The following is a 27,720-nucleotide window of genomic DNA, read 5'->3' as shown; positions in this document are numbered from 1 at the left end:
TACAGCTCACATCAGGCAGCAAAATAGCAAGAGCAAATGAGCCCTACTGCAGGGCCCCAGGGTCTGTTAAAGCACAATGAACCAGCAAAGAGAAAAACCTTCTCTCAATCTTCAGGCTAGAAGCTCTGTGGGGCAGAAACTCTGCCTCATTGTACAACTGGAATGGACTAAGCACACTGTGGTGTTACCAAAACCAAACACTTACTGATCATCATGTGTGTGTTTCTGCAGCCAAATTTACACTGGAAGTGTGGGAGTGGCAGTTTACCCCGACAAACCTGGGAGAGGGGTCCTGGGACACTGACAGCTCATCTGAGTGTGTGTGTGGATGAGGAAATACCAAAGGAGTCTAGTTCCAGCGCTGGAAGATCCCTTACCTGCTGAGTCCTGCAGGGACACTTCCTCCAAGCAGCTTCAGGGGCCTTCAAAGCTCTCGGTTTTTCTAGCATCCATGAGTTCGTGTTTCCTGTGAAACCTCCCTTTGCTGAGGGGGTTTCATCCATTCAGCACAGGAGTCACAGCCAGGGAGTTTCACTCTGTCCTGTTCATTTGTGTCTTTTGTTAATTTACTGCATTTGTAACTGAATGTCCGGTTTCTGCTGCTCCCACCAGCTGCAGAAATGAAAGTAACAAGATAGCTGGGAAGTTATCGTAACAGGAATCCTTGTCACGTGCTGCGTAAAGTACAAGGATCAAAGTCCTCTTAAAGAAACATCCCCAGCAGTGCCAGTGAGTGAGAGATTTGGAGCCGACCCACTCACTTTGGCAGGTGACAATCAGATCTGCCCTGTTTTTTCCTGCTCTCTGAGAATCAGTAACATAAAAAGAAATTGCATGTAAAGCCACCATCCTCCAAGGCTTCCGTCTCCTGGGGGTGAGGGAAAGAAAGCCTCACATTTTCCTGATTGTGAGGGGTGTGGCAGGGGCAGGCGCTGCACAGACTCTCAGCTAGAGACCTGGGGTAATTGATGAGTTTTCTTGTGCAACCAAAATACAACAGATTGTCCGAGCCCCGGGCCATTGTCCCTTCATGCACCTGCACAGTCTGGGACATTGCTGGCCTGGAAGGGCCTCTGGAGGTGAGAGTTCTCTCACACTCCATGTCCAGGGGATGCCTGGCCTGTCTCGTGAGACTTCCAGACAGCACCTGCACCAGCACTAGTCATGATGGTGGACTTTGTGCTGTGGACACCAGTTCCCTAGGTAGACTAAGCTCCATTGAACTGTGCTGAGTCACTGACCATTTATAATGAAGGGCTGTGTTATCGCAGGCCAGGGCAACTGAACCCATTCAAACTTTCCCAAAGCAAAGGAAAGACAGGAAGACTAGTAAGAAGGTACTCTGCAATCCTCTGCCAAAGGTTTCTTGGGAGGGCTGCTCTGTTTATTCCAACATGATAGGAAACTTTGCCACACCAATTGGCAAATACTTCTGCAGGCACCATAGCAGCACATAGGCAAGCAGCATATGGACCCGGCCTGCAGCCGCATGCACAGAGGAGCTTCACCCTTGCATCCTCAGTTACTCTCATGAGTGAAATAAGCTACTGGAAAACAATGCCAGTATTCAGAACAGTGTCTTGTAGTGATACCTCTCTGAAATACCCCACCCTTTGTCTTGTATTGCCCTTCCCCCTGGGGCCAAACTCATCATGGCTGGGGCTCCCACCGTGCTGTGTGCCAGCCAAGGGAAAGTGATAAAATTGTGTTTTTAACTCATTTGGATCAAGGGTGAGAATGCACTCACAATAATGCCTCTGTGTCTTGTTTCCTTAGCATTTGCAGATGTGTCCTTGAGGTCTCCTCCTGCACACCAGTGGAGCGGCTCCATCTGATAAGGATACAAAACAAGAGAAGTAAGGAAAAGATGTTCCAGGAGGTGCTGCAATTCTCAGGTGCTTTGGAATGTAAGCAGAGAGCATAGGGAGAAGCTATCAATGAAAAACTGTGAATGGATAGTCAGGATAGGAAACAGGCAGGAGCACAGGAGGAAACTTCTCCCTCTTAGCATCACAAATGTTATGCAGGGCACACAGGTGCTATGACAATGGGAATATTTTTCTCACTGAAGTCTAACCTGCCAAAAGGCAGCACCAGTGCCTCTTTAAGCAACCAAAGACACATTCAACAGTCATTCTGCACCTGCTGTGCCTGTTGTTGAAGCACTTATTGCTGCAGACTTCAAAGTTGCCAGTGTAAGGCTTCATGAGCCAGAGGAGCAAGGAATAGGCTGGGTCTCCAAGGCTCACAATTGGCATTTCCATATCGCCAATGGGAATCTTCTGGTCTGGAAAGAAAGTCCCTGTTTGCAGCTTTCTGTACTGGCCAGTGTTCCTGACGATGCATGTTTCATTCACCTTCCCAGACCAGCCTGCATTGATGTTGGTGAAACAACCCTGGTATTCCACCAGTGCTTGCAGTACTATAGAGAAGTACCCCTTTGTGTTGATGTACTCCATCACAAGGTGGTCTGGGGCCAAAATGGGGATATGTGTTCAATCTATCGCCCACCACAATCAGGGAATCCCATTGCTGCAAAACCACCCACTATTTCACATAAATTACCCAGAGTCACAGTCCTTTGTAGCAGGAGGTGATTAATATTTGGGGGAGGTGATTAACAAGCAGACAAGCAGGAGGTGATTAACTTGCCTCATTGCAACCCCCACAGTGGACTTCCCAACTCCAAACTGATTTGTGACTGATCGGTAGCAGCCTGGAGTAGCCATCTTCCACACAGTGATCGTCATTCCCTTCTCCACTATTATGGCATCACCCATTTTGGTGTCCTGTCTCTGGAGGGCAGGGGCAAGCAGAGGTGCTGGACAATTTGTATAATGGGGGTGCTGAGAGTCATTGAACCAAACTGTAAACCCTCTATATGATGGAAGCCACTTCAAGCCGGGGGCTCCTGCCGCACCCCCAGTATCCCTGGTAGCAGCATCTTTCCAGACATCAGCTCCAGTCACTGGAATTCATTGAGATTCATCAGACCCCTGCTCTCAGAAATCTCCTTCCTTGTAGGTCCCAACAGCCCACAACTTTGAAAACTGCCACTGAGCACTCCCTGGCCATCCACCCTTTGTTTTCTCCTCAACAATGGAAAATTAACATTACTAAAACATCAGAGTCACCTAAGTGAACAAGTAGCAGGCACGTGGGCTTGCATGTTCCAGGCTCTGTGCATGAAGTGCATTTGGGTTGTGCAGCTAGAGTAACATGCATGCCCTCATTCCCGTCATGCAGGTCCTGAATACGCAGGAGCGCCAGGCAGGCGGAGCAGGGCAATAGAGCTCAAGGGACAGAATAAAAGGTCTGACAGGCTGGATGTAGCCTGCGGGCCATAGTTTGCCCACTCCTGGTCTACACTGACAACTGCGTCATTCTAACTAGGTCACCCTAAGCGCTACGCCTCTTGTCAAGGTGGTTTTATTATGTTGGGGTTGCAGGAGAACATAAGAACATAAGAACGGCCATACTGGGTCAGACCAAAGGCCCATCTAGCCCAGTAGCCTGTCTTATGACAGTGCCCAATGCTGGTGCTCCAGAGGGAATGAACAGAACGGTAATCATCAAGTGATCCATCTCCTGTCACTCATTCCCAGCTTCTGGCAAACAGAGGACACCATCCCTGCCCATCCTGGCTAATAGCCATTGATGGACCTATCCTCCATGCATTTATCTAGTTCTTTTTTGAATCCTGTTATGGTCTTGGCCTTCACAACATCCTCTGGCAAGGAGATCCACAGGTTGACTATGCGTTGTGTGAAGAAATACTTCCTTTTATTTGTTTTAAACCTGCTGCCTATTAATTTCATTTGGTGACCCTAGTTCTTCTGTTATGAGAACTAGTAAATGACACTTCCTTATCTACTTTCTCTACACCAGTCATAATTTTATAGACCTCAATCATATCTCCCCTTAGCCATCTCTTTTCCAAGCTGAAAAGTCCCAGTCTTATTCATCTCTCCTCATAAGGAAACTGTTCCATACCCCTAATAATTTTTGTTGCCCTTTTCTGAACCTTTTCCAATTCCAATATATCTTTTTTGAGATGGTGCGACCACATCTGCACACAGTATTCAAGATGTGGGTATACCATGGATTTATATAGAGGCAACATGATATTTTCTGTCCTATTATCTATCACTTTCTTAATTATTCCCAGCATTCTGTTCACTTTTCTTACTGCCGCTGCACATTGAGTGGATGTTTTCAGAGAACTATCCACAATGATGCCGAGATCTCTTTCTTGAGTGGTGACAGCTAATTTAGACTCCATCATTTTATATGTATAGTTGGGATTATGCTTTTCAATATACATTACTTTGTATTTATCAACATTAAATTTCATCTGCCATTTTGTTGCCCAGTCACCCAGTTTTGAGAGATCCTTTTGTAACTTATCACAGTCTGCCTGGGTCTTAACTATCTTTAGTAATTTTGTATCATCTGCAAATTTTGCCACCTCACTGTTTACCCCATTTTCCAGATCATTTATGAATGTGTTGAATAGGACTGGTCCCAGAACTGACCCCTGGCAGACACCACTATTTACCTCTTTCAATTCTGAAAACTGACCCTTTATACCTACCCTTTGTTTCCTATCTTTAACCAGTTACCAATCCATGAGAGCACCTTCCCTCTTATGCTGAGGCAGCTTACCTTGCTTAAGAGCCTTTGGAGAGGGACCTTGTCAAAGGCTTTCTGAAAATCTAGGTACACTATATCCACTGGATCACCTTTGTCCACATGCTTGTTGACCCCATCAAAGAATTCTAGCAGATTGGTGAGGCATGATTTTCCTTTACTATAACCATGTTGACTCTTACTCAATAAATTAAATTAATCTATATGTCTGACAATATTGTTCTTTATTATAGTTTCAACCAGTTTGCCCAGTACTGAAGTCAGGCTTACAGGCCTGTAATTGCCGGGATCACCTCTGGAGCTCTTTTTAAAAATTGGCATCGCATTAGCTATCCTCCAGTAATCTAGTACATAAAATGATTTAAATGATAAGTTACAGACTACAGTTAGTAGTTCTGCAATTTCACTTTTGAGTTTCTTCAGAACTCTTGGGTGAATACCATCTGGTCCTGGTGACTTATTACTGTTTAATTTATCTATTTGTTCCAAAACCTCCTCTAATGATACCTCAATCTGGGACAGTTCCTCAGATCTGTCACCTAAAAAGAATGGCTTGGGTTTGAGAATCTCCCTCACATCCTCAGCCATGAAGACCAATGCAAAGAATTCATTTAGTTTCTCTGCAATGACCTTCAATGAGAGTTAAATGAGTGGGAGTAGCATTGCAGTGCGTACACCTTCGTAGTTAGGTAGACATAAGATGCCTCATTTCGACCGAACTTTGTAGTATAGACAATGCCTTAGACCTGCCTCAGAAAAGGGGAGGACTAGATGACTGATCAAGGTTAAGTGGCCTGTTAGCACTTTGCCAGTCAAACGGGCATTAGTGGGTTACAGACTGTTGCCTCTTATAACTCCAGGTAAAGGGAGTGGGAGTGAGGACTCAGATCCTCTCACTATCCAATTCCACTGGGGTAGTGCAGAAGCCAGGAAAGTTCCCCACGATAGTGGGACCATTCCCCCATTAACATAATTGGCATGGGAAACAGGATCCTATCTGTAGGATTTGCCCCATTGGTTTGCTGGTTGAATTCTGGTAGTACTGTCCAGGTCTGGGTCAGAAATCTATAAAGGCTGGAATTGAAGAACTACACATGCAGTTTTCTGAACTTCAGCACACATTACTGGACAGGCTGAGGCATTACGACAAGCTAGATCTGAGCAGCGAGAAGTTTTATCATTGGCTAAGGTGGTGAAAGACCAGCATGCTGATGCAGCTAAGAAGCCTCCTACCATTTATGTTCCATGAGACCTGAAGATATCTGAGTTCAATAGCTTGCCAACAAAGCCAGGGGACATCACGATAGAAGACTGAATTAAGTCAGTGAAAGCAGATCTACAGGTGATGAGAATTGAAGATCACATGGATTTTGTGAAAGAGGACAGCAAAAGCCAGACCAGATCCGTAGTGAAGTTCAGGGCAACAGCTGACAAGACAGATGTAGAGAAGACATTTCAGCTTCTCTTAGAAGAGTATGGAAACTGTGACGGGTTGGGTCACAGAGATCCCCTTGGGACTGTCACCTGAGGTGCTGAAATCACCTCTGAGCCAGTTTTCCCTGCCAGCACAGGCCCCCCAGAACCCCGCCTTGATGGGCCAGACACACTAGCCTGCCCAACATAGACCCAGGGTCTGGGTTAAACCCCAAAGCTGCAGACTTTAACTGAAAACAGCTCAGCAAGTTACCTATCTCCAGCATCCAGACACCCAGCTCCCAATGAGATCCAAACCCCAAATAAATCTGTTTTACTCTGTATAAAGCTTATACAGGGCAAACTGATAAATTGTCCACTCTCTATAACACAGATCGAGAGATATGCACAGCTGTTTGCTCCCCCAGATATTAATCACTTACTCTGGTTTTATTAATAAACAAAAGTGATTTTATTAAGTCCAAAAAGTAGGATTTAAGTGGTTTCAAGTAGTAACAGACAGATCAAAGTAAGTTACTGAGTAAAATAAAACAAAACACGCCAGGCTAACTTAATACACTGAGGGTCTAGTAACAGGTAATATCTCACCCTCAAAGATGTTCTAATAAGCATACTTCACAGACTGGATTCTTTCCTAGCCTGGGCCCAATCCTTTCCCCTGGTATAGTCCTTGTTAGTTCCAACTTACATCTCAGGTGGTAAACAGGGGTGTTCTCCTGACTGGCAACCTCTTGAGCCAGGTGAAGACAAAATGGAGGGGTTTCCAGGGCCTTTTATATTCTCTGCCTTGCGGGAGGAAACGCCTTTATTCCTTTGCAAGATTACAGCAAAAAGATGGAGTTTGGAGCCACATGGGCAAGTCACATGTCCATGAATGATTCAGATTTCTGCAGGCCAACGCCATTGTTTACATGTTAGCTTAGCACATGTGGATTGGTGTCTCCCACAGTCCATTGTTAGTCAAGTACTTCCAATTTACCTGAATAGTCTCTTCACAATAGGTTGGCTCACCCTCCCTTATGTATTTCCCACAGCAAACACTTAACATATAAGAATAGAGCCAACGCTCATAACTTTAAATATAAAAATGATACATGCATACAAATAGGATGAATATATTCAGTAGATCATAACCTTTTCAGAGATATGTTACATGGCATACTTAGCATAAAACATATTCCAGTTATGTCATATTACACTATCCGGCCTGGAGGAGGAGGTCCCGAGAGAGTAGTGCCAAGGGACCAACTAAAACATTGCACTCTTAGTCCGATTAGGGACCATAGGAGGCACAGATCAGCATGCCCCGAGGAGACTGATACCAGTGTGAGTGTGGTTCTAGTCACATAAACTGAGTCCCAAGGGGAACAGAGTAGAGCAAACCCAAACCCTGATGAAAATGGCCAGATCCCTCAAATTGACCCAGTGTTACTTGGGAACGGGGAATAGAAAATATGGGTAACAAACCACTAGTGTGAAGATGGTACCAGGGAATTAAGAAAGGTGAAACACCCATTAAACTTACAGATGATTATGTTATTGGTTTTGTGCATTGTATTAGTGAATGTTATCATTTATAAGATAAAGAAGTGGACATAGAATGTTAAATATGTTCAATGTTTATATATATAAAATGCTTGTAAATGTTGTTAATGTGGGACCTGGATGTGTTGTTGTGGACATTCTGGATGTGGCAGAATTTTAGAAAGGGGGAATGTAGGGGCTGTTGACTGAAACTTAGTGGAGGTTTGGCACTCTCCCGAAAGAAAGGGGAAAGGCTGAAGAGAAATTAAGATCCTAAGACTGGCAGTCCCCAGGGCCAATGGGGAGAGGCCAAGGCTCCAGGTCAACCTGATTGACTGGGCAGGCCAGCCAATGAAGGAGTCAGGAGCCCAGAGGACCATCCTCCATGTGTGCTGGAGCTGCCTGACCTAAACCATCACAATTAGCTACCCCTGGACGAGAGGACGATAGAGGTGAGAGGTAGAAAATTGTGATGGATGATTGATACCCTGTCACAATTGGCTACTCCTGGACCAGAGGATGGGAAAGGTAAAAAATTGTGAGGTGTATAAATGTGGATAAATTGGAGAGAGTCCAGCGAAGGGCAACAAAAATGATTAGGGGTTTGGAACACATGACTTATGAGGAGAGGCTGAGGGAACTGGGATTGTTTAGTCTGCAAAAGAGAAGAATGAGGGGGGATTTGATAGCTACTTTCAACTACCTGAGAGGTGGTTCCAGAGAGGATGGTTCTACACTATTCTCAGTGGTAGAAGAGGACAGGACAAGGAGTAATGGTCTCAAGTTGCAGTGGGGGAGGTTTAGGTTGGATATTAGGAAAAACTTTTTCACTAGGAGGGTGGTGAAACACTGGAATGCGTTACCTAGGGAGGTTGTAGAATCTCCTTCCTTGGAAGTTTTTAAGGTCAGGCTTGACAAAGCCCTGGCTGGGATGATTTGATTGGGGATTGGTCCTGCTTTGAGCAGGGGGGTTGGACTAGATGACCTCCTGAGGTCCCTTCCAACCCTGATATTCTATGATTCTATGATTCTATGATCTGTCATAATTTAGTACCCTGAGACCAAGGAGAAAGGAGGGGTAGCAAACTGGGACAGGACACCATGCGTGTCAGTAACTGCTACAGGTAGCAAACTCTGCTTGACTTTGCCAACATGGAATTTAATATTAGTTGTGCAAGTCTGTCTGTATTGCTGGTCTGCAGAGTCCCTTCACTGTATGCAAGGATACTTCAGGGACTAAATGTTCTCCACTTTACATTATCTAAAGGCCAGGAGAATGTGGCCAATGCTTGCCCTAGAAAGCAAAGGGAGGTTCAAAATGGGAGGGGGGTTTGAATACTTAGTGTTCTGTAGCATTTGTATTTGCAGAAGATTCCAAAACTTCCATAACCCTGACTTTCTATGTGAGGTTTGTGATATTTCCGCCTCTCCTGAAATCTTCTCAGTGCACTTTTAACTCACTGGTGAATGGGAGCTATGCATCCGCCTCTGGTCCCGAGCCACAGAGCATATTCATCTTTTACACCTCTCTACTCATTGTTGGCCCTCCTTCCTTCACCACCTGCTCCCTTTTCCTGCTGTTAAACAGGGTCATGCAGATTGTAATCGGGTCACAAATGACACAGGATGACGGGAAAGTTCAGTTACAGTGTTTCTTTGAACTGGGTGGGGAGACTGGGTAGGGTCAGATTAGTCGGGTAAATTATTTACCAGGCACTGGGAGAAATAGCAGCGGGTGAAGATCTCATGTCCTCCTGCTTGGCAATCAGGGTATTTCCACACTGGGGAGTAACCTGCATGTCACTGAGCTACTAACATGGTGTAAACACAGTGTGGAGTGGACATCCCCATTTAATCACCAAGTTTAAAAGCCTGATTCTGCCCTTGTAGAGGGAGGAGATTTTGGGGGCAAACAGGCTAAAGTGACTGGATTTTGCCCCGACATCTCTCTGCTGCCATGTGTGATACTGAGCCACTGGCCCAGCTACAGCCCCCATTGACATCAGTAGGGATTTTAACCATTCACCCAATGGGAGCGGGACTGGGGCTCACAGGTTTGAAGCATCGAGCTGAGGAGTGTTGATTCCCCCTCCCAGCCTCAGGAACAGACAGACCACGTGGGGGGATCCTGAGGCTGGATCTGCCAAGGACAGAAGGGACCAGGCTAAGATAAGAGAAGGGTGGGACACTGGGAGAGGGCAGAAGGGGTGGGTGGGTGGCAGCAGGAGAGGGGGCGATTAGGGCAGGGTGAGAGCTTGCCCCATGAGGGGTTCTGTATCCTTATCCTGTCCCCTGTGTGAGCCAGGATCTGCCACTATTGTTCCATTTTTCAATGTTAGATGAAATTTTCTAACTTTTCTTCCTTCTCTTCTTAAGAATGAAACTTCCCAAGAGCCAGACAGTTAATGTCTCCCTGGCCATCAAGCAACCGTTGACCTGATAAGGGAATGTTTTATGGTGCTACCCGTATTATTCATTGCTGTGTAAAGTCTGAAGGTTACAACAATTCCTGCCTCCAGAGACAAGGAGCCTTTCAGCACAAACTGGTGTGAAGAAAAGTTACCAAATACCCCCTGCCCAGATCTGCTCTCACAGGAAACATCTGCACCAGGGTCCCCTGCTCCCATGTGAATGGGGCTCAGAGGTCTCTGTGGCACTGCCCCCCCTCCCCCCCATAGAGTGTGCTCCATGGATCCTACAGCAGATGGTGCGAGGAATGGATGGGCCAGAGCTGGGGACACCCATCGTCCCTCCCTCAGCCTAGTGGAGATTCATTGGAAAAGGCAATATCACCTGGGGCTGTATAATATTTTCTGCACCTTCCCATTCATGGTGGGGATCCCCCTTTATGGGGTTCCCCAGGGGCAGCTGTGATCACAGGGGACTTCCAGCTAGTGATGCTCCCTAGGAGCTGTGTTTCCAAGGAATGGCCATGGGCACTGCCTGGGGCTTAGGGCCTCCTGACTTCTTGCTGGTCTCTCAGCACCTGCCAGTTTGGGGGCAAGTCACTGGCTCAGTCTGTGGGAGAGCAGCCCCCACCCACTGACAGAGCTGTGTGAAGGGTATTCCTGTATGGGAGCCCCATGGAGACTTCCTCCAGCTGCAACCCCTCCGGCAGGGGCTGTGATCCCTCCTGCTCTAGTCAGGTTCTTATACTGCACGCATCCCTGTGCGCTCTGCAACCTTGTAATTTATATATTTAGTCTTTCATTAACTTTGGAAGTGTTTAAAAAAAGAAAAGGAAATCAACCTTATGGAAAAGTAGAGTACAAATGTTCCCAGCAATAACTTGTACAAACGATTCTGGGGAAATGCAGGGGAGATATTGAGGTATCAAACCCAGAAATCAAAGCAGCTAGAAGACAAATATAATCCAATGATCCTTCGAAAAGGTTTCTGTTACAGAGAAGTGGCTGGGCATTGGCCCACACCGGGCTTTCACCGCTAGGGCACTGGTACAGTCGGTCAGTAATAGCACAGGACAATACATGGACGATGTCTGGTGACCTGTGTGAAGTGAGCTGTTGGGTCTTCGTCTATTTCATAGGGAACTGGCCCCACATTGCCTCATCCACCCTCACAATCGGCACCGACACAGATGCTGTTTGGAGTCTCAGCAGAGAGGTGAAACAACCACTGGACAGGGAGAGTGACTGACTCTGACCCCTAGAGGGGGCCCTGCCCATGGGGTCTCAGCCTGTGCAGCTGCATGAAGGGGACGTGGCCACAGACTCTGCTAAATTGTTTTATTTAATTCCACCAGGAAACCTATGAATGAAACTGACACTGTGGAGAGGGTTTTGTCTGATTATCTTGGGTGGCTGCTGAGCTCCTGACAGGCTGCCGGCCCTTGTCACACTCCTCACAACCAGACCTGTGTCGGGGTTTCTCTCTAGTGCGGAAGGAAGGCTGGGCAGGTGGGTGCTACATAAACATTATTTCCTTAATTACACCTGGGCCCAGTGAATTCCTCAATTCTCAGGCTGCTGAATTCACCTCTTGCTGCAGAACTGGGCTCCAGAGTCTCCATCTGCATCTTCAATAATCACAGGTGGGATTTTCAAAGCCTCACAGAAGATTTGGAGGCCCAGCTCCCATTTGAAATTAATGGGGACTGGGCACCCAATTCCTTTACTCATCGACTTCAAGGGCAGAAGGGACCATTGTGATCGTCTAGTCTGACCTCCTGCACAGCACAGGCTACAGAACCTCTCCCACCCACTCCTGTAATAGACCCATAGCTGCTGCCTGAGTTACTGAAGTTCTCAAGTCATAATTTAAAGACTTTTAAACAATAACCTTGAAAATGTGAACAGGGAGTGACTGCCTGAGTCTGCAGACAGCCTGAAATAGTAGCTCTGAGAGGAGTGAACTGCCCCAGACATCTGAGCTAAGGTCCCATGGAGGGGAGAGAAAAGAACAGCAGAGAGAGAAAATGCAGCTTCTGTCTGTGGGTCTGACTCTGACTCACAGCCTCGCCGCTGGACAATCACAGCACACGGTCTGATCAGCCACTGTGAAGACAGAGCAAACTTGTACCAGCATCCGGCTGTTTAGGTCATTGCTTTTAGTGCCTCCCCTGCAAAATATACAGAAGGCAAAAGGAAAGGGACTGGACAGAATAAAAATAAGGTAGGGAAGGAAAAGGACAGAGAGAGAGAGAGAGAGAGAGTGTGTGTGTGTGTGTAAGTCTCTTACCCCAGGGATGTAGCCAGAGTCACTGGCGATGTCACCTGGGACCCTCCCTGGCTCGGTCTGGTCAGCACATCTCTCTGGATCAGGGCTATGAAGGCCCAACTGCATAATGGTGGATTCTGAGGTCCTAACACATGGTGGGGGTGGCAGCCATGATGGTGAAGCTCGCTCTTTCCGGCCCACCTGGCTCCCAGTCAGCCAGCATCGGCTAATTTCCCCCCCAGGTTCTCTTTTAGAAGTCCCCAAGGGGATCGGTGGGTGGAATAGCCCATCCCCTCATTATTTTGCTCACCAGCTAGGCCTAAATTTCAGACACACGCATTGTGCTCCACTGATTTCCCACACCCCACTCCTTATGTTTACCAGGTACGATCTGAACACAGTCCTGGATTTAAACCAGGAGCCCGTCTGTTGGGACGGATTAAGTCTGTCTGTCTCCCACCAAAGCCAGCGCTCGGCATAAGCTGACTAAGCAATTGCTTAGAGGCCAGGACAGCTCAGGGGGCCCTGATTTTTGGAAATAATGCAGTTAGTATTCTCAGGGGTGGGTAAAGGCCACCCCTCCCTCCCGCACCGCCACACACACATTGTTCTCTCTTAGGGCCCCCAAAGGGGTAGCACTGGCTTGGTTTGCAGCTTTTCCTATCAGCATTTATTGCTATCGGCTATTGTGATATTTTATCAACTTTTTCTCACTTCTCACCGCTCAGCTCACAATTCGCGTAGATGTGTAGCCCAATTATCACAACATTCCACAGTGAGGGAATTCAGCATTTTCCATGATCCCACAGAATTCAGGAGGTTTGTTGCACTCAAGGTTTGTATTTTAAAGAATCCTTATTGAGGTTGCAGGAACAAACCATCCCAATATGTAGAAAGAATAGTAAATATGGCAGGCGACCAGCTTGGCTTAACAGTGAAATCCTTGCTGCTCTTAAATACAAAAAAGAAGCTTACAAGAAGTGGAAGATTGGACAAATGACCAGGGAAGAGTATAAAAATATTGCTCAGGCATGCAGGAGTGAAATCAGGAAGGCCAAATCACACTTTGATTTACAGCTAGCAAGAGATGTTAAGAGTAACAAGAAGAGGTTCTTCAGGTATGTTATCAACAAGAAGGTGAAGGAAAGTGTGGGCCCCTTACTGAATGGGGGAGGCAACCTAGTGACAGAGGATGTGGAAAAAGCTAATGTACTCATTGCTTTTTTTGCCTCTGTCTTCACAGACAATGTCAGCTCCCAGACTACTGCACTGGGCAGCACAGTATGGGGAGGAGGTGACCAGCCCTCTGTGGAGAAAGAAGTGGTTCAGGACTATTTAGAAAAGCTGGACGAGCACAAGTCCATGGGGCCGGGTGCACTGCATCAGAAGGTGCTAAAGGAGCTGGCGGATGTGATTGCAGAGCCATTGGCCATTATCTTTGAAAACTGTTGGCGCTCGGGAGAGGTCCCGGATGATTGGAAAAAGGCTAATTTAGTGCCCATCTTTAAAAAAGGGAAGAAGAAGGATCCGGGGAACTACAGCCTCACCTCAGTCCCTGGAAAAATCATGGAGCGGGTCCTTAAGGAATCAATTTTGAAGCACTCAGAGGAGAGGAAAGTGATCAGGAACAGTCAGCATGGATTCACCAAGGGAAAGTCATGCCTGACTAATCTAATTGCCTTCTATGATGAGATAACTGGTTCTGTGGATGAAGGGAAAGCAGTGGACGTGTTGTTCCTTGACTTTAGCAAAGCTTTTGACACTGTCTCCCACAGTATTCTTGCCAGCAAGTTAAAGAAGTATGGGCTGGATGAATGGACTATAAGTATGGGCTGGATGAATGGACTGGATAGTAAGCTGGCTAGATCATCGGGCTCAACGGGTAGTGATCAATGGCTCCATGTCTAGTCGGCAGCTGGTATCAAGTGGAGTGCCCCAAGGGTCAGTCCTGGGGCCAGTTTTGTTCAATATCTTCATAAATGATCTGGAGGATGGTGTGGATTGCACCATCAGCAAGTTTGCGGATGACACTAACCTGGGAGGAGTGGTAGATACGCTGGAGGGTAGGGATAGGATACAGAGGGACCTAGACAAATTAGAGGATTGGGCCAAAAGAAATCTGATGAGGTTCAACAAGGACAAGTGCAGAGTCCTGCACTTAGGACGGAAGAATCCCATGCAAAGCTACAGACTAGGGACCGAATGGCTCGACAGCAGTTCTGCAGAAAAGGACCTAGGGGTTACAGTGGACAAGAAACTGGATATGAGTCAACAGTGTGCCCTTGTTGCCAAGAAGGCTAACTGCATTTTGGGCTGTATAAGTAGGAGCATTGCCAGCAGATCGAGGGATGTGATCGTTCCCCTCTATTTGGCATTGGTGAGGCCTCATCTGGAGTACTGTGTCCAGTTTTGGGCCCCACACTACAAGAAGGATGTGGAAAAATTGGAAAGAGTCCAGCGGAGGGCAACAAAAATGATAAGGCGGCTGGAGTACATGACTTATGAGGAGAGGCCGAGGAAACTGGAATTATTTAGTCAGCAGAAGAGGAGAATGAGGGGGGATTTGATAGCTGCTTTGAACTACCTGAAAGGGGGATCCAAAGAGGATGGAGCTAAACTGTTCTCAGTGGTATCAGATGACAGAACAAGGAGTAATGGTCTCAAGTTGCAGTAGGGGAGGTTTACGCTGGATATTAGGAAAAAGCTTTTTCACAAGGAGGGTGGTGAAGCACTGGAATGGGTTACCTAGGGAGGTGGTGGAATCGCCTTCCTTAAAGGTTTTTAAGGTCAGGCTTGAAAAAGCCCTGGCTGGGATGATTTAATTGGGGATTAGGTCCTGTTTTGCGCAGGGGTTTGGACTAGATGACCTCCTGAGGTCCCTTCCAACCCTGATATTCTATGATTCTATGCATCAGCCAGGCACCATTTTATATTATGTCTCCCTGCCCTTCTGGGACCTGTTTCTAGGGGAAGAGCAGAGCAGCCAGGGCCCAGGAAAGAGGATCTGGGCCAGGCTGTCTGAATAACAGCAGGAGTGGAGGCCCAGGGAGTAGGGCTGGCCCACTGGAGAGCATAGAGCAAAACTCTGTCCTCCAGATAATCACTGGTTAATGTTACATCAGGGAACTGGAATGAATTAACATGGCCACTGAGTCTAGGGGCTGCTGTAGCAGGATTTGGTCCCACTCTTTACACAGAGCTAAAGTAATTACAGAGATTCATAGAGCACAGGACAAACAGCCTGCAGAACTGGCCATCACCAGGCAACCTGTAGAGCTGAGGCTGCTGGCACCGAAGCTGCCCTCTCACTAGCCCTGTGGGTGTGGCAGAGGAATTTGATCTTTGTGCCATAACCATCCTGTGGGGCGGATCCAGTCACAGTCACGTTCCAGCCTCCATCCTTCTTTCACTTTTGAAGCTGGTGGACGTGCCAAGAGAGGACGGGGCTTCCATTCAATATAAAATGCATTAACTGAATGAAAAGCTCAGGGACAGGCTGGAGTTAACCCCTGCGGCTCCCTGACCCCTCCAGCGGGATGGGTGTCACAGCCTGGGAAAGGGAACCAGTCACTGGGAGCAGGAGCTCTGCCTAGGGAGAATGGCTCTGGGTGGTAGCGAAGCAGGGAGCCCCCTGGAGAGTCTGGAACGGCTCAGAAACGACTCCACAGGACACCGCAGGTAGGGGGTCACTCACTGCAACCCCAGCTGAATTGCTCCCTGGATAGTTCCAGGCTGATCAGTCAGACGAGCTGCTGCTATCAACGGGCCTCGTTCCCGGGATTTGGGGGATAAACTGTCACTTTCCTACTGGCTGTGGCTGTAGAAATGCCCACACAGATTCAGAGACCTGCCCAGTCCCTTCTCCACTGCCAGGTTTGCGTTTGTTTGCTGTTCTGCTCCATTTACTGACAGCCAGGGTAGATACCGATCGCCAGCTGTAATGTTCCTGTGGGGTGCTGTTGGGAGTGTGCGGGTGTTTTCTTCTTCAGCTCACTAACGGGATACTCCAGAGCGAGAGGGTGAAAGATGGAAGGGAAACACCTGGGGCCAGACTGGGTGCAACTGATGCAGGGAGGGGGAGATTTTCTAAAGCTCCTAAGGGATTTAGGAGCATAATCCCTGTTGACCCTAACTCCTCTGTGTTTGTAAAAATCTCCCCCTCTGAGTGTAAATTGCAGCTGTCTGTGCCCATGAGGCCCTTTGTATCCCGGGGGCCCTCACCCCAAGGGAGGCAGGGGAGGCTGCTGCTGTCCTCAGGGGGTTTCTGGCAGGGCGGGGGGAGCTTTACCTCTCACTGGTGCTCTATCAGCAGGTGCTCAGTGAGTGACTCCCCCGCCAGCCCTGCTCTCACTGACTTCCTCCCTGGTGTGGCTGCTCATTGGGCCATGCCAGACCCTGCAGCCATCCTGGCCTGAGGCAGGTTACAGCCATTTCCCCATGTCACAGTCCAGACCCAGCCAGAGCTTCCATCAGCGCAATGTGGTGTGAGCCGGAGTGAAGTCAGCCCTTGTCGGAAGCCCACTGCCCTTTACAGCAACGCAGCCTCTTGTAGGCGCCGGGGGTCATAGAGGCCTAGGGCCACGTTTCCAAAACAGCTCAGCTCTGAACTGCTCCCTGTGTGACAGGGCACTTTTGAAGATCTGAGCAGTCGCAGTTGGGAGGGCAGGGCAGGCAGTGACACAACCCCTTACTGGTCTGGATAGCACCCCAAAATATCACAGACACTGCAGAAACAGGTCACAAAAAAATTATTCACAATAGGAGACTGAAGGAGATCAATCTGTTCACTTTAGCAAAGAGAAGATTAAGAGATGACTTTCTGTCATAGATCTATCTGTGTCTGATCTATGCCCTGGCCTTCAGCCAGTTCCTTGGGAGTGACCTTCTATTGTGGTGGACCCCACGATCCATGAAATTCCACATTACTATGAGGACCAGTGCTAATGAGAGCAATTCGATCAGGGTGGATGTGGTCCACTCCCAATAGTTGATGAAAAGGTGAGAATACCAAAAGAGGGAAAATTACTTCTTGTAGTGAGCCAGCCACTCCCAGTCTCTATTCAGACCCAGTCTGATAGTTCATATGAATTCCAGCTCTGCAGTTTCACGCTGAAGTCTGTTTTTGAAGTTTTTTTGCTGAAGTATGGCAACTTTCAAGTCTGTTACTGAGTGTCCAGGGAGATTGAAGTGCTCTCCTACTGGTTTTTGAATGTTACCATTCTTGATGTCTGATTTGTGTCCATTTATTCTTTTGCAAAGAGACTGTCTGGTTTGGCCAATATACATGGCAGAGGGGCATTGCTGGCACATGATGGCATATATCACATTAGTAGATAGGCAGGTGAATGAGCTCCTGATGGTGTGGCTGATGTGGTTATGTCCTATGATGGTGTCATTTGGGTATATATGCGGACAGAGCTGGCAACGGGATTTGTTGCAGGGATTGGTTCCTGAGTTAGTGTTTCTGTTGTGTGGTGTGTAGTTGCTTGTGAGTATTTGCTTCAGGTTGGGGGGCTGTCTGTAAGCGAGGACTGGCCTGCCACCCAAGGTCTGTGAGAGTGAGGGATTATCTTCCAGAATAGGTTGTATATCCTTGATGATGTGCTGGAGAGGCTTTAGCTGGGGGCTTTAGGTGATGGACAGTGGTGCTCTGTTACTTTCCTTGTTGGGCCTGTCCTGTAGTAGGTGACTTTTGGATACCCGTCTGGCTCTGTCAATCTGTTTCTTCACTTCCTCTGGTGGGTATTGTAGTTTTAAGAACACTTGATAGAGATCCTGTAGGTGTTTGTCTCTGTTTGAGGGATTGGAGCAAATGCGGTTGTATCTTAGGGCTTGGCTGTAGACAATGGATCATGTGATGTGTTCTGGATGAAAGCTGGATGTATGTAGGTAAGTATAGCAGTCAGTAGGTTTCTGGTATAGGGTGGTGTTTATGTGACCATTTGCACTGTAGTGTCCAGGAAATGGATCTCTTGTGTGGACTGGTCCAGGCTGAGGTTGATGGTGGGGTGGAAACTGTTGAAGTCCCAGTGGAATTCTTCAAGGGCCTCCTTCCCATGGGTCCAGATGATGAAGATGTCATCATCGTAGCGCAAGTAGAGGAGGGGCACTTGGGGACGAGAGCTGAGGAAGCGTTGTTCTAAGTCAGCCATAAAAATGTTGGCATACTGTGGGGCCATGCGGGTACCCATTGCAGTGCCGCTGACTTGAAGGTATAAATCGTCTCCAAATCTGAAATGGTTGTGGGTGAGGACACAGTCACAAAGCTCAGCCACCAGGTTTGCAGTGACATCATTGGGGATACTGTTCCTGACGGCTTGTAGTCCATCTTTGTCCAGAATGTTCGTGTAGAGAGCTTCTACAGCCATAGTGGCCAGGATGGTGTTTTCTGGAAGATCACCAATGGATTGTAGTTTCCTCAGGAAGTTAGTGGTGTCTCAAAGATAGCTAGGAGTGCCGGTAGCATAGGACCTGAGGAGAGAGTCCAAATAGCCAGACAATCCTGCTGTCAGGGTGCCGATGCCTGAGATGATGGGATGTCCAGGATTCCCAGGTTTATGGATCTTGGGTAGCAGATAGAATACCCCTGGTGGGGGCTCTAGAGGTGTGTCTGTGTAGATTTGTTCCTGTGCTTCTTCAGGGAGTTTCTTGAGCAGATGGTGTAGTTTCCTTTGGTACTCCTCAGTGGGATCAGAGGATAGTGGCCTGTAGAATGTGGTGTTGGAGAGTTGCCTGGCAGCCTCCCGTTCGTAATCCGACCTATTCATGATGACTACAGCACCTCCTTTGTCAGCCTCCTTGATTATAATGTGTTCTCACCTTTTCATCAACTGTTGGGAGTGGACCACATCTGCCCTGATTGAATTAACCTCATTAGCACTGGTCCTCCACATAGTAATGTAACACACCCATTTCTGCATGTGTATATATATCTGCCCACTGAAGTTTCCACTTCACGCGTCTGACGAAGTGGGTTCCAGCCCACGAAAGCTTATGCACAAATAAATTTGTTAGTCTTTAATCATGGAGCAGGTACTCAAGGAATCAATTCTGAAGCACTTAGAGGAGAGGAAAGTGATCAGGAACAGTCAGCATGGATTCACCAAGGGCAAGTCATGCCTGACTAATCTAATTGCCTTCTATGACAAGATAACTGGTTCTATGGATGAAGGGAAAGCAGTGGACGTGTTGTTCCTTGACTTTAGCAAAGCTTTTGACACTGTCTCCCACGGTATTCTTGCCAGCAAGTTAAAGAAGTATGGGCTGGATGAATGGACTATAAGGTGGATAGAAAGCTGGCTAGATTGTCTGGCTCAACAGGTAGTGATCAATGGCTCCATGTCTAGTTGGCAGCTGGTATCAAGTGGAGTGCCCCAAGGGTCGGTCCTGGGGCCAGTTTTGTTCAATATCTTCATAAATGATCTGGAGGATGGTGTGGATTGCACCCTCAGCAAATTTGCAGATGACACTAAACTGGGAGGAGAGGTAGATACGCTGGAGGGTAGGGATAGGATACAGAGGGACCTAGACAAATTAGAGGATTGGGCCAAAAGAAATCTGATGAGGTTCAACAAGGACAAGTGCAGAGTCCTGCACTTAGGACGGAAGAATCCCATGCACCGCTACAGACTAGGGACCGAATGGCTCGGCAGCAGTTCTGCAGAAAAGGACCTAGGGGTTACAGTGGACGAGAAGCTGGATATGAGTCAACAGTGTGCCCTTGTTGCCAAGAAGGCCAATGGCATTTTGGGATGTATAAGTAGGGGCATTGCCAGCAGATCGAGGGACATGATCGTTCCCCTCTATTCGACATCGGTGAAGCCTCATCTGGAGTACTGTGTCCAGTTTAGGGCCCCACACTACAAGAAGGATGTGGAAAAATTGGAAAGAGTCCAGTGGAGGGCAACAAAAATGATTAGGGGACTGGAACACATGAGTTATGAGGAGAGGCTGAGGGAACTGGGGATGTTTAGTCTATGGAAGAGAAGAATGAGGGGGGATTTGATAGCTGCTTTGAACTACCTGAAAGGGGGTTCCAAAGAGGATGGCTCTAGACTGTTCTCAGTGGTATCAGATGACAGAACAAGGAGTAATGGTCTCAAGTTGCAGTGGGGGAGATTTAGGTTGGATATTAGGACAATCTTTTTCACTAGGAGGGTGGTGAAACACTGGAATGCGTTACCTAGGGAGGTGGTGGAATCTCCTTCCTTCGAAGTTTTTAAGGTCAGGCTTGACAAAGCCCTGGCTGGGATGATTTAATTGGGGATCAGTCCTGCTTTGAGCAGGGGTTGGACTAGATGACCTCCTGAGGTCCCTTCCAACCCTGATATTCTATGATTCTATGATTCTAAGGTGCCACAGGACTCCTCGTTTCCATTGATACGTGTTGATTCCAGCCCAGACACTCTGAGTGGCTCTACATCTCAGATATCTGGCCTTTTCAGCCTAGTCCCAGCGAGAGAAGCAATTCTTTCCCCCAAAGAAGTAGTGATGCCAAGGGGATAGGTAGAGAGTCCTATTGATAGTTCATTAAAATATTTCAGTAAAGTTCCCCATCTGTCAGACCTTCTGTGACAGAGCAGGGAGTGGGGAGTATTGACCTGGGAATGTTGTGTGGGAGTTGTACTGGTACTGTCTGCATTGATACTGGATGGTGGTGGGATATCAGGGTGTGACTTCACTTGGGGGATGATACGTGAGCATGTAACCTGAGCCCTGGAAGGGGTTACATGTTCACGTATCATCCCCCAAGTGAAGGTGGCACCTTCTGCCTGGGAAACTGGACAAAGGCTGGAGGAGGAGCTGGGGTGGGGGGATGGCTGGGTGAGATGGCTGGAGGAGGGTCTCAGTTTGGAGCTGGCTGGGGAAATGGAGGGAGACCCAGGACCAGGGTCTGGGCTCCCTGGCTCTCAAGATGGACCTGACTGAGGGGGTCCTGTTGTCTGTACCTACAAGCCCTGTTTTGGACTGTGTTCCTGTCGTCTAATAAACCTTCTGTTTTACTGGCTGGCTGAGAGTCACAGTGAATCACAAGAAGTGGGGGGTGCAGGGCCCGGACTCCCCCACAGTCCATGACACCTTCATGGAGAAAATACAGGGTACTAAAGTTCTCTTTAATATAGCATAGAAAGGCATAACAAGAACCAATGGCTGGCAGTTAAAACTGGACAAATTCAAATTAGAAATAAGGCACAGAATTGTAACACTGAGGGTGATTAATCTTGGAACAAACTACCCAGGGAAGTAGTGCATTGTCCGTCTCTTGCTGTCTTCAGATCAAGGGTTGGTGACTTTCTGGAAGATGCTTTAGTCAAACACAAGTATGGGCTGAGTACAGGGGTAAATGGGTGAGAGTGTTTGGCCCATGGCACAGCTCAAATTAAATGATCTAATGGTCCCCTCTGACCTTAGTCTATGAATATTGGGAAGTGTGCTGATGTAAATGTAACTGATCCATGGACCAGAGCTGTGAAAGTCAGACAACCTGGCACTGTCACTGCATCCCACTCACTCACCGTCTGGTTTGTTATTTCTCCTGTTCCCCAGACCAAGCTACGATGACGGGGAAGGTTCCCTCGTTCTCTCCCGGCTCCACAGTGAGCTCCGCTCTGCCTGGCTACATCGCTTTCTGCCTCACTCTACAGGTTCACAGGCTGGTGTCAGGTAGGAGCTCTGGCCTCCTCGCTGGGAGGCTGCTGTTGGTATTGCTGGTCAGCAGCGTCCATCTCACATCACTGACGTCTCTTACAAACCACGTCTGCTCAGCCTGCCCACAACCAGCAACATGGAGAAAACACAGGGCACAGCTGGGTCCCCAGTAACCATGGTTACTATCTATACACCATCATGTCAGGCCTTGATGCTACATCAGTGGTTCTCAAAGTTTTGAACTGGTGACCCCTTTCACATAGGAAACCTCTGAGTGTGACCCCCCTAATAAATTAAAAACACTTTTTTATATATTTAACACCATTATAAATGCTGGAGGCAAAGCAGGGTTTGGGGTGGAGGCTGACAGCTCGCGACCCCCCACATAATAACCTTAAGACCTCACGACTCCCAGTTTGAGAACCCCTGCGCTACATCCATCCTACAGCTCCGGCTGATTTCTGGCAGCTTCAAAAACATAACACAGTGAGCACCACTACAGGGCTCGCAAACTATTAAAAAGGAAAGGAGGACTTGTGGCACCTTAGAGACTAACCAATTTATTTTAGTCTCTAAGGTGCCACAAGTACTCCTTTTCTTTTTGCGAATACAGACTAACATGGCTGCTACTCTGAAACCTATTAAAAAAGGCACTACCAATTACTAGACACTGCACTGCCAGACCATATATGTCACAAATCAGACTCTTCAGCCAGGAAGAAGTCCTGAATCCTAGACTCTCCAGTTTAGAAGTAACAACCCACATGTCATTCATGCTGCACTAAGCACATCTGACTGGGGCTCAGAGCTAGACCTTCTCTCACAGTGAGGATGTTTGCTGGCTTTTTCATTCTGTGTCTTCTGTGAAGTCCGTGTAGTGACCCACTCCACTCCCGGGGCTGCCTCCACAGCCACTCTGTCATTTAGGTTCCCTCCTCCTGTGGTTTCCATCCTGCTAATTTAACAGGCTCTCTCTGAATGCTGAGTCTCTGCACCAAGGCACCCCCTCCCACCCCACATCCTGTGCAGTTCCACAGTGACCGGTTCTCTGTTTCCTTCACTTTTTTATCTGCCTCCTTCTCCCCTCCATTATCTGACCTCTGACTTTACCTTTAAAGCCATTGCCTGTGTAGTGATGATCTGTTTTCACCTCTTTACACCTTGCCTTAGAGTGACCAGATAGCAAATGTGAAAAATCAGGACAGGAGGTGGGGGGTAACAGGCGCCCATATAAGAAAAAGCCCTGAATATCGGGACTGTCTCTATAAAATTGGCACATTTGGTCACCGTACCTTGCCTGCTTTTACACCACCCCTCCTGCAGATGAAGAGGCCCCAGTGCTGGAGCAGCATGATTGGGGCGCCATTTCAGATTTGGGGGGGGGAGTGGCTTTAACCACGATTCCCAGGGGTATTTTTTACTGCAGCAATAGACCACAGTCACTTCAAAAGTAGCCCAATATATTTATCTAAATATTATTTTTATTAACACTACGGTCCATACCTTTAAAAAGAATTACTATCTAGAGTATAATTAAACGATGGATGTTAGCAGCATATAGATCTATAACACATTTTGGCAGCCAAATCATAGAAATTGTTCAGATTGGCTTAGGTTTATGTTCACTGAAGGGTTTATACAAATAGTTACAATAACTACAAAGGGTTAAGTTAGAAGGAGGTTTCTGGTGTGTTGCTGTAAGGATTTGAGAGAGTAAACATCACCTCCATGAAATTCACCGATTATACTCAAGTTTGTGAGACTCTGCCACCCTCACAAAGGTTAAACAGTAAGTACAACAGGAGATACGAATATTTACCAGCTGGAAGAGAAGATACAGCAGAAAGCTGCAAAATGGCTACTTGAGGGTAGCTGCTCCTCACAAGGTATCTGGGGAAAAGGTCCTAGAATAGAAAAGTGCAGCCCCACTTTGGGGAGATTTGGTAAAAGCCAGGCACTCACAAAGGAATCAGTGTTTCTGTGTCACAGCCGATGGACCTGACCCAAAGCCCATTGTTGGCAAAGGAAAGACTCTCACAGACAAGGGGGACCAAATGGTAGAATAATGGCAGTGCCCCAGTGCGGCCATTTCATTACAAAATTAGAGAGTTGGAAAAAATTGGGAAGTTGTAAGTGCAATTTAAGCAATGACATGTTTCAGAGTAACAGCCGTGTTAGTCTGTATTCGCAAAAAGAAAAGGAGTACTTGTGGCACCTTAGAGACTAACCAATTTATTTGAGCATGAGCTTTCGTGAGCTACAGCTCACTTCATCGGATGTTTGTGATGTGACACCTCATGTTTGTTTCTTGCCAGCAGGGGGAGATCCCAGGTGCTCATTGGTTAGCTCTGCTGCTCTCGCAGTGAAGCACCGACATCCAAAGCTGGGCTTCTAACCCCACTGTGCAGCAGCCAGCGTCCCCCGCCTGAGCAGCCCTGTCTGCCGGTGTCACAAGGAGGGCGCTTGCTCTTCTGACCTGAGCACACTCACTCCCTGAGCTTGCTTGGTTTGAGTTTGAAAAAAGTGCTGCAGAAGCTCCCAGCCCTGAGCAGGATCAGTGAATGTCCTGGAGGTGATGTTTACTCTCAGCCTGACAGGAGTTTGCATGGGCTGAGCCTTTAATTGTTCTGCCTGATGAGCCGGCATCCCTCACTCGGGGCTGGGGAGGGGAGTAAAGCAAAGACACAAGCTGCCTGCGTTCCTCTCGCTCTTGGCTAGTGAGGGGAGAGGCAGGAGACAGCGTCCTGGTACAAAACTTGGCGGGGGACTCCACCCCCACCGGCACCCTTGAGCACGAAAAGGCCTGGGTGTATCAGAGACTCAGGCACCCAGCACCATTACCCCAGGGCACCCATGAGAAGTGCTGAGCCCCATTCAGAGATAACAGGGACAGTGTCTAACACTCACACGTGAACTCTGCGTGGCAGATATTGCAGCCACACGTGACTTTTGGGGACTGTCGAATTCACTTTATGAGTGTTCTGTGTATTTTTGTGTCCCTTTTATCCATGGCCTCTGTCCGTGTTATATGTACCTGTGTGGGCTGGGGATTGTAATCTACGCCATGGGGGAGGGTTACCCCACCTCCTTCAGGAGCTACGAACCCTGGGGGGCAATTACTTGTGGGACAGGGAGCAGCTCCAGAGAAGTAGCACCCCTAGGGAGAGTTGCATAAACTGGGTTAGACAAGGCAGGGCTGGCCTTAGGGGTGGGCAAGCTGGGTGACCACCCAAGGCGTCTGGAGCAGGGGTGTCCTGTCTCTGCTCCCCCCGCTGCTCCGCCTCCATCTGCAGCCGCTGCTGCTCCTGGTTGGAGGAGCCCCTGGCCGAGCTGCTCCTGGGAGCCTCCTGTCTGCTGTGCAGAGTGGGGTGGGGGTGGGGGCTGATGTTGGGGCGTCCCCACCCCCCTGACCTTGTAACCAGTCTCACTGAGCTGGGGCAGGGGGACAAGAGTCTGTGCTGCTGCCGCTGGGTCACAAGTGGGAGCTGCTGGCCGCTGCTGCTGCCTGAACAAGCCTTCAGCCTAATGAGTGCTGTGCTTAAAGAGACAGTGCGCTATTTCTCTCACTCCCCCAACATACACTCTGTCTCTCTCTCTCTCATACACACACACTGTCCCTCACACTCTCTCAGCACACACAAACTCTCCCCCCAACACCCACTTGTACTACTGTTGTTATTAATTCTTGGTAGTTCTTGTCAAAATGCACAATGCAGCTATGTTCCCTGTAATTTTATACTTTCAAAGTTTGTTAAGAATTACAGCGCTGTATTTTTATTTTTTTGACTTGTCTGTGCATTTTATAATCTTATTTCTCTCTTATGCTTAAATTTAAGTATTTGAGTAGTGAGTTCTAAAATGCCTAACCCATCCTGGCTGGAGTAATTATCATTAATACTTTTATTACCATATTGTGCTTTGCCATTCATTATTTAAAGTGGTACAATCAAATAATAGTATCCTTCTAAAACGTAAATTTAGCTTGTAGTCACCTTAGCAGTGCCAGTTTAACAACAACAAATGCTAAACATGTAACTTTAGCCATTGTGCAGATGAAGGTCGCTTATTTTCAAATGGCATTTTTAGTTATGGCTGTAAAAACTTAAAATTCATATGAAAATAAATGTGGTTCCAAGTCTGATGCTAATAGCAATGATGGGGTCAAATGTTAGTGAGTCACGTACATGATTGTGATGGGTAAACACAAATGCCAAAGTAATTAGAAAAATAAAATCCCATTTGTAATAAAAGAAAAAAAAACATCTTTTAAAAATTAAGTAAATACATTTTTAATGGAGTGAAAAACAATTGACTAGAATAGAGCAGATAATGGCAGTAAAAGAGAGTGTGTCTGTTAGCGAAAGTAAGCAGATTTTATTTATTTATGTCTACTAAAGAATAGTTCAAAGTATCACACTTGTGTTTCATATATCTGTGTTCAAACTCCAGAACTGATAGCTCAAGGCTTGGGATTGGGAATATCTTGCTGTCTTATCTCCTGATTGTTCTAAATTTACATATAAATGTAGAATGTGGCTTTAACTGGAGTTTGTATATATTTTTTCCTTTCTTTTTATATGTAACCTTTCTGCCAGGTGGAGTCGGCAGCAACCAGGGCCGGGTTCAATATCTAGGGTGTAACAGGATGCAGACTTACCGGCACAGCACCTCCTGCTGGTCACCTTGGGAATTAGCTCTCCAGCCTCTGAGCGTCCCCCCACCCCGGGCCGGTGTCCCGCCTGCCTCAGGCCTCCCATGTCCCTCCTGGACCCCAGTGCCCCTTACCTTGGGGGTCTGCCCCACAGCAGTGTCCCCACACTCTGGGTCCCCCCTCCCAGGGGAACCCCACCCCCCTATACCCACCTTGCCTCAGTGGCTGCCAGTCATCATCTAGCCCCCTCTCACTGGGGCAAACTGCAGTCTGTAATAGCCACTCAACATTGGCAAGGGGGCTGGACCTGCTGCCTTTCTAGCCCCTAGCACCTCCTTGGCCTTTAGCAAGGCCTCAGCATGGGGCTTTGTCTGGCCAGAGCACCTCAGCACTGCTCTGTTTAAGGTACCCTCTGCTCCTAGGCAGCTAGGCCCTTCTCACTCCAGGGCTGGAGTGAGACTCTTCTGCCTGCCTAGCTCTCAGCCCTTATATCAGGGCCAGCGGTGGCCTGATTGGGTGTGGCCACAGCTGTGGCTGCCTCCCCGATAAGCCTATCTCCGCTGCTTTTCACCTTCTAATCTCAGGAGCAGGGTAACTGACCTGCTACATACGGGTTCCTCTTCAACAACCCAGAACTGGCTCGAGTCCCCACTCAGTAACCTGAGCAAATTACACACCACTCCTGGGGCCTCTGAGAGATGACACTTCCCCACTCACAAGCACATTGTCTGAGTGTAGAAAATAAACTTAATGAAAGGAGGGGGGAAGTCAGCCAACATTAATTAGGAAAAATGCCACAAGCAGGCTTCATAATCATAAAACTGTGAGTAGGACACTCACCCCAGAGTGTGTAGGGCAGTGTCTTCTGCCTTGTGTTCTTGAGTTCTACAACCAGAAGTTCCTTTTCTGTGCCCCTCTCTGCTCCCTCTCCCCACCCCACTCCACTCACAGTGGTTGTCCTTGGTCAGTGAGGACCCAGGGAATCAGAGGTGCATCTATATGAGTTCACCTCCCTCCCAGGGAAGAAGGCACCTGACTTGATCTATCCTCTGAGCACTTGCTCTGGCTAGTTACCCCACCAGCCCCTGTTCCTCTTGCCGATCACCTTCTGCCACCTGTGTCTGCTGTGACCTCGG

At 47.8% G+C, this 27,720-nt stretch overlaps 3 protein-coding genes across 9 annotated transcripts in view; 1 reads left to right on the top strand and 2 right to left on the bottom strand.

Moving 5' to 3' along the window:
• The window catches only part of LOC102940142 (butyrophilin subfamily 1 member A1), a 62,606-nt gene extending 61,974 nt beyond the window's left edge, over positions 1 to 632 (bottom strand). For 3 of the 5 annotated variants that reach the window (XM_037913564.2, XM_043528774.1, XM_043528775.1), the window contains exon 1: positions 378 to 632. The gene's annotated coding sequence lies outside the window, so the exon portion shown is untranslated. The remainder of the gene's footprint in view (positions 1 to 377) is intronic. The other 2 variants (XR_006285880.1, XM_043528776.1) reach the window with 1 other exon arrangement.
• LOC102945825 (zinc finger protein 436) overlaps positions 1 to 27,720 on the bottom strand; it is a 1,196,575-nt gene that overhangs the window by 354,089 nt on the left and 814,766 nt on the right. The gene's annotated exons all lie outside the window — the stretch shown is intronic.
• Positions 15,734 to 27,720, top strand: part of LOC102939916 (butyrophilin subfamily 1 member A1) — a 64,764-nt gene continuing 52,777 nt past the window's right edge. Inside the window, exons 1-2 of one of the 2 annotated variants that reach the window (XM_043528790.1) lie at positions 15,734 to 15,963; positions 21,832 to 21,948. In XM_043528790.1, coding sequence (XP_043384725.1) covers positions 21,843 to 21,948 — 106 coding nt within the window. In that variant the 5' untranslated portion in view covers positions 15,734 to 15,963; positions 21,832 to 21,842. Of the gene's footprint in view, positions 15,964 to 16,020; positions 16,159 to 21,831; positions 21,949 to 27,720 lie in introns of those variants that run through there. The other variant, XM_043528791.1, reaches the window with a different exon arrangement.

This window comes from Chelonia mydas, chromosome 14 (genome assembly GCF_015237465.2).
Source record: "Chelonia mydas isolate rCheMyd1 chromosome 14, rCheMyd1.pri.v2, whole genome shotgun sequence".
NCBI classification, from domain to species: Eukaryota; Metazoa; Chordata; order Testudines; family Cheloniidae; genus Chelonia; species Chelonia mydas.
Note: the sequence above shows the minus strand (reverse complement) of the source record. Positions and strands in the feature narration are given on the sequence as shown.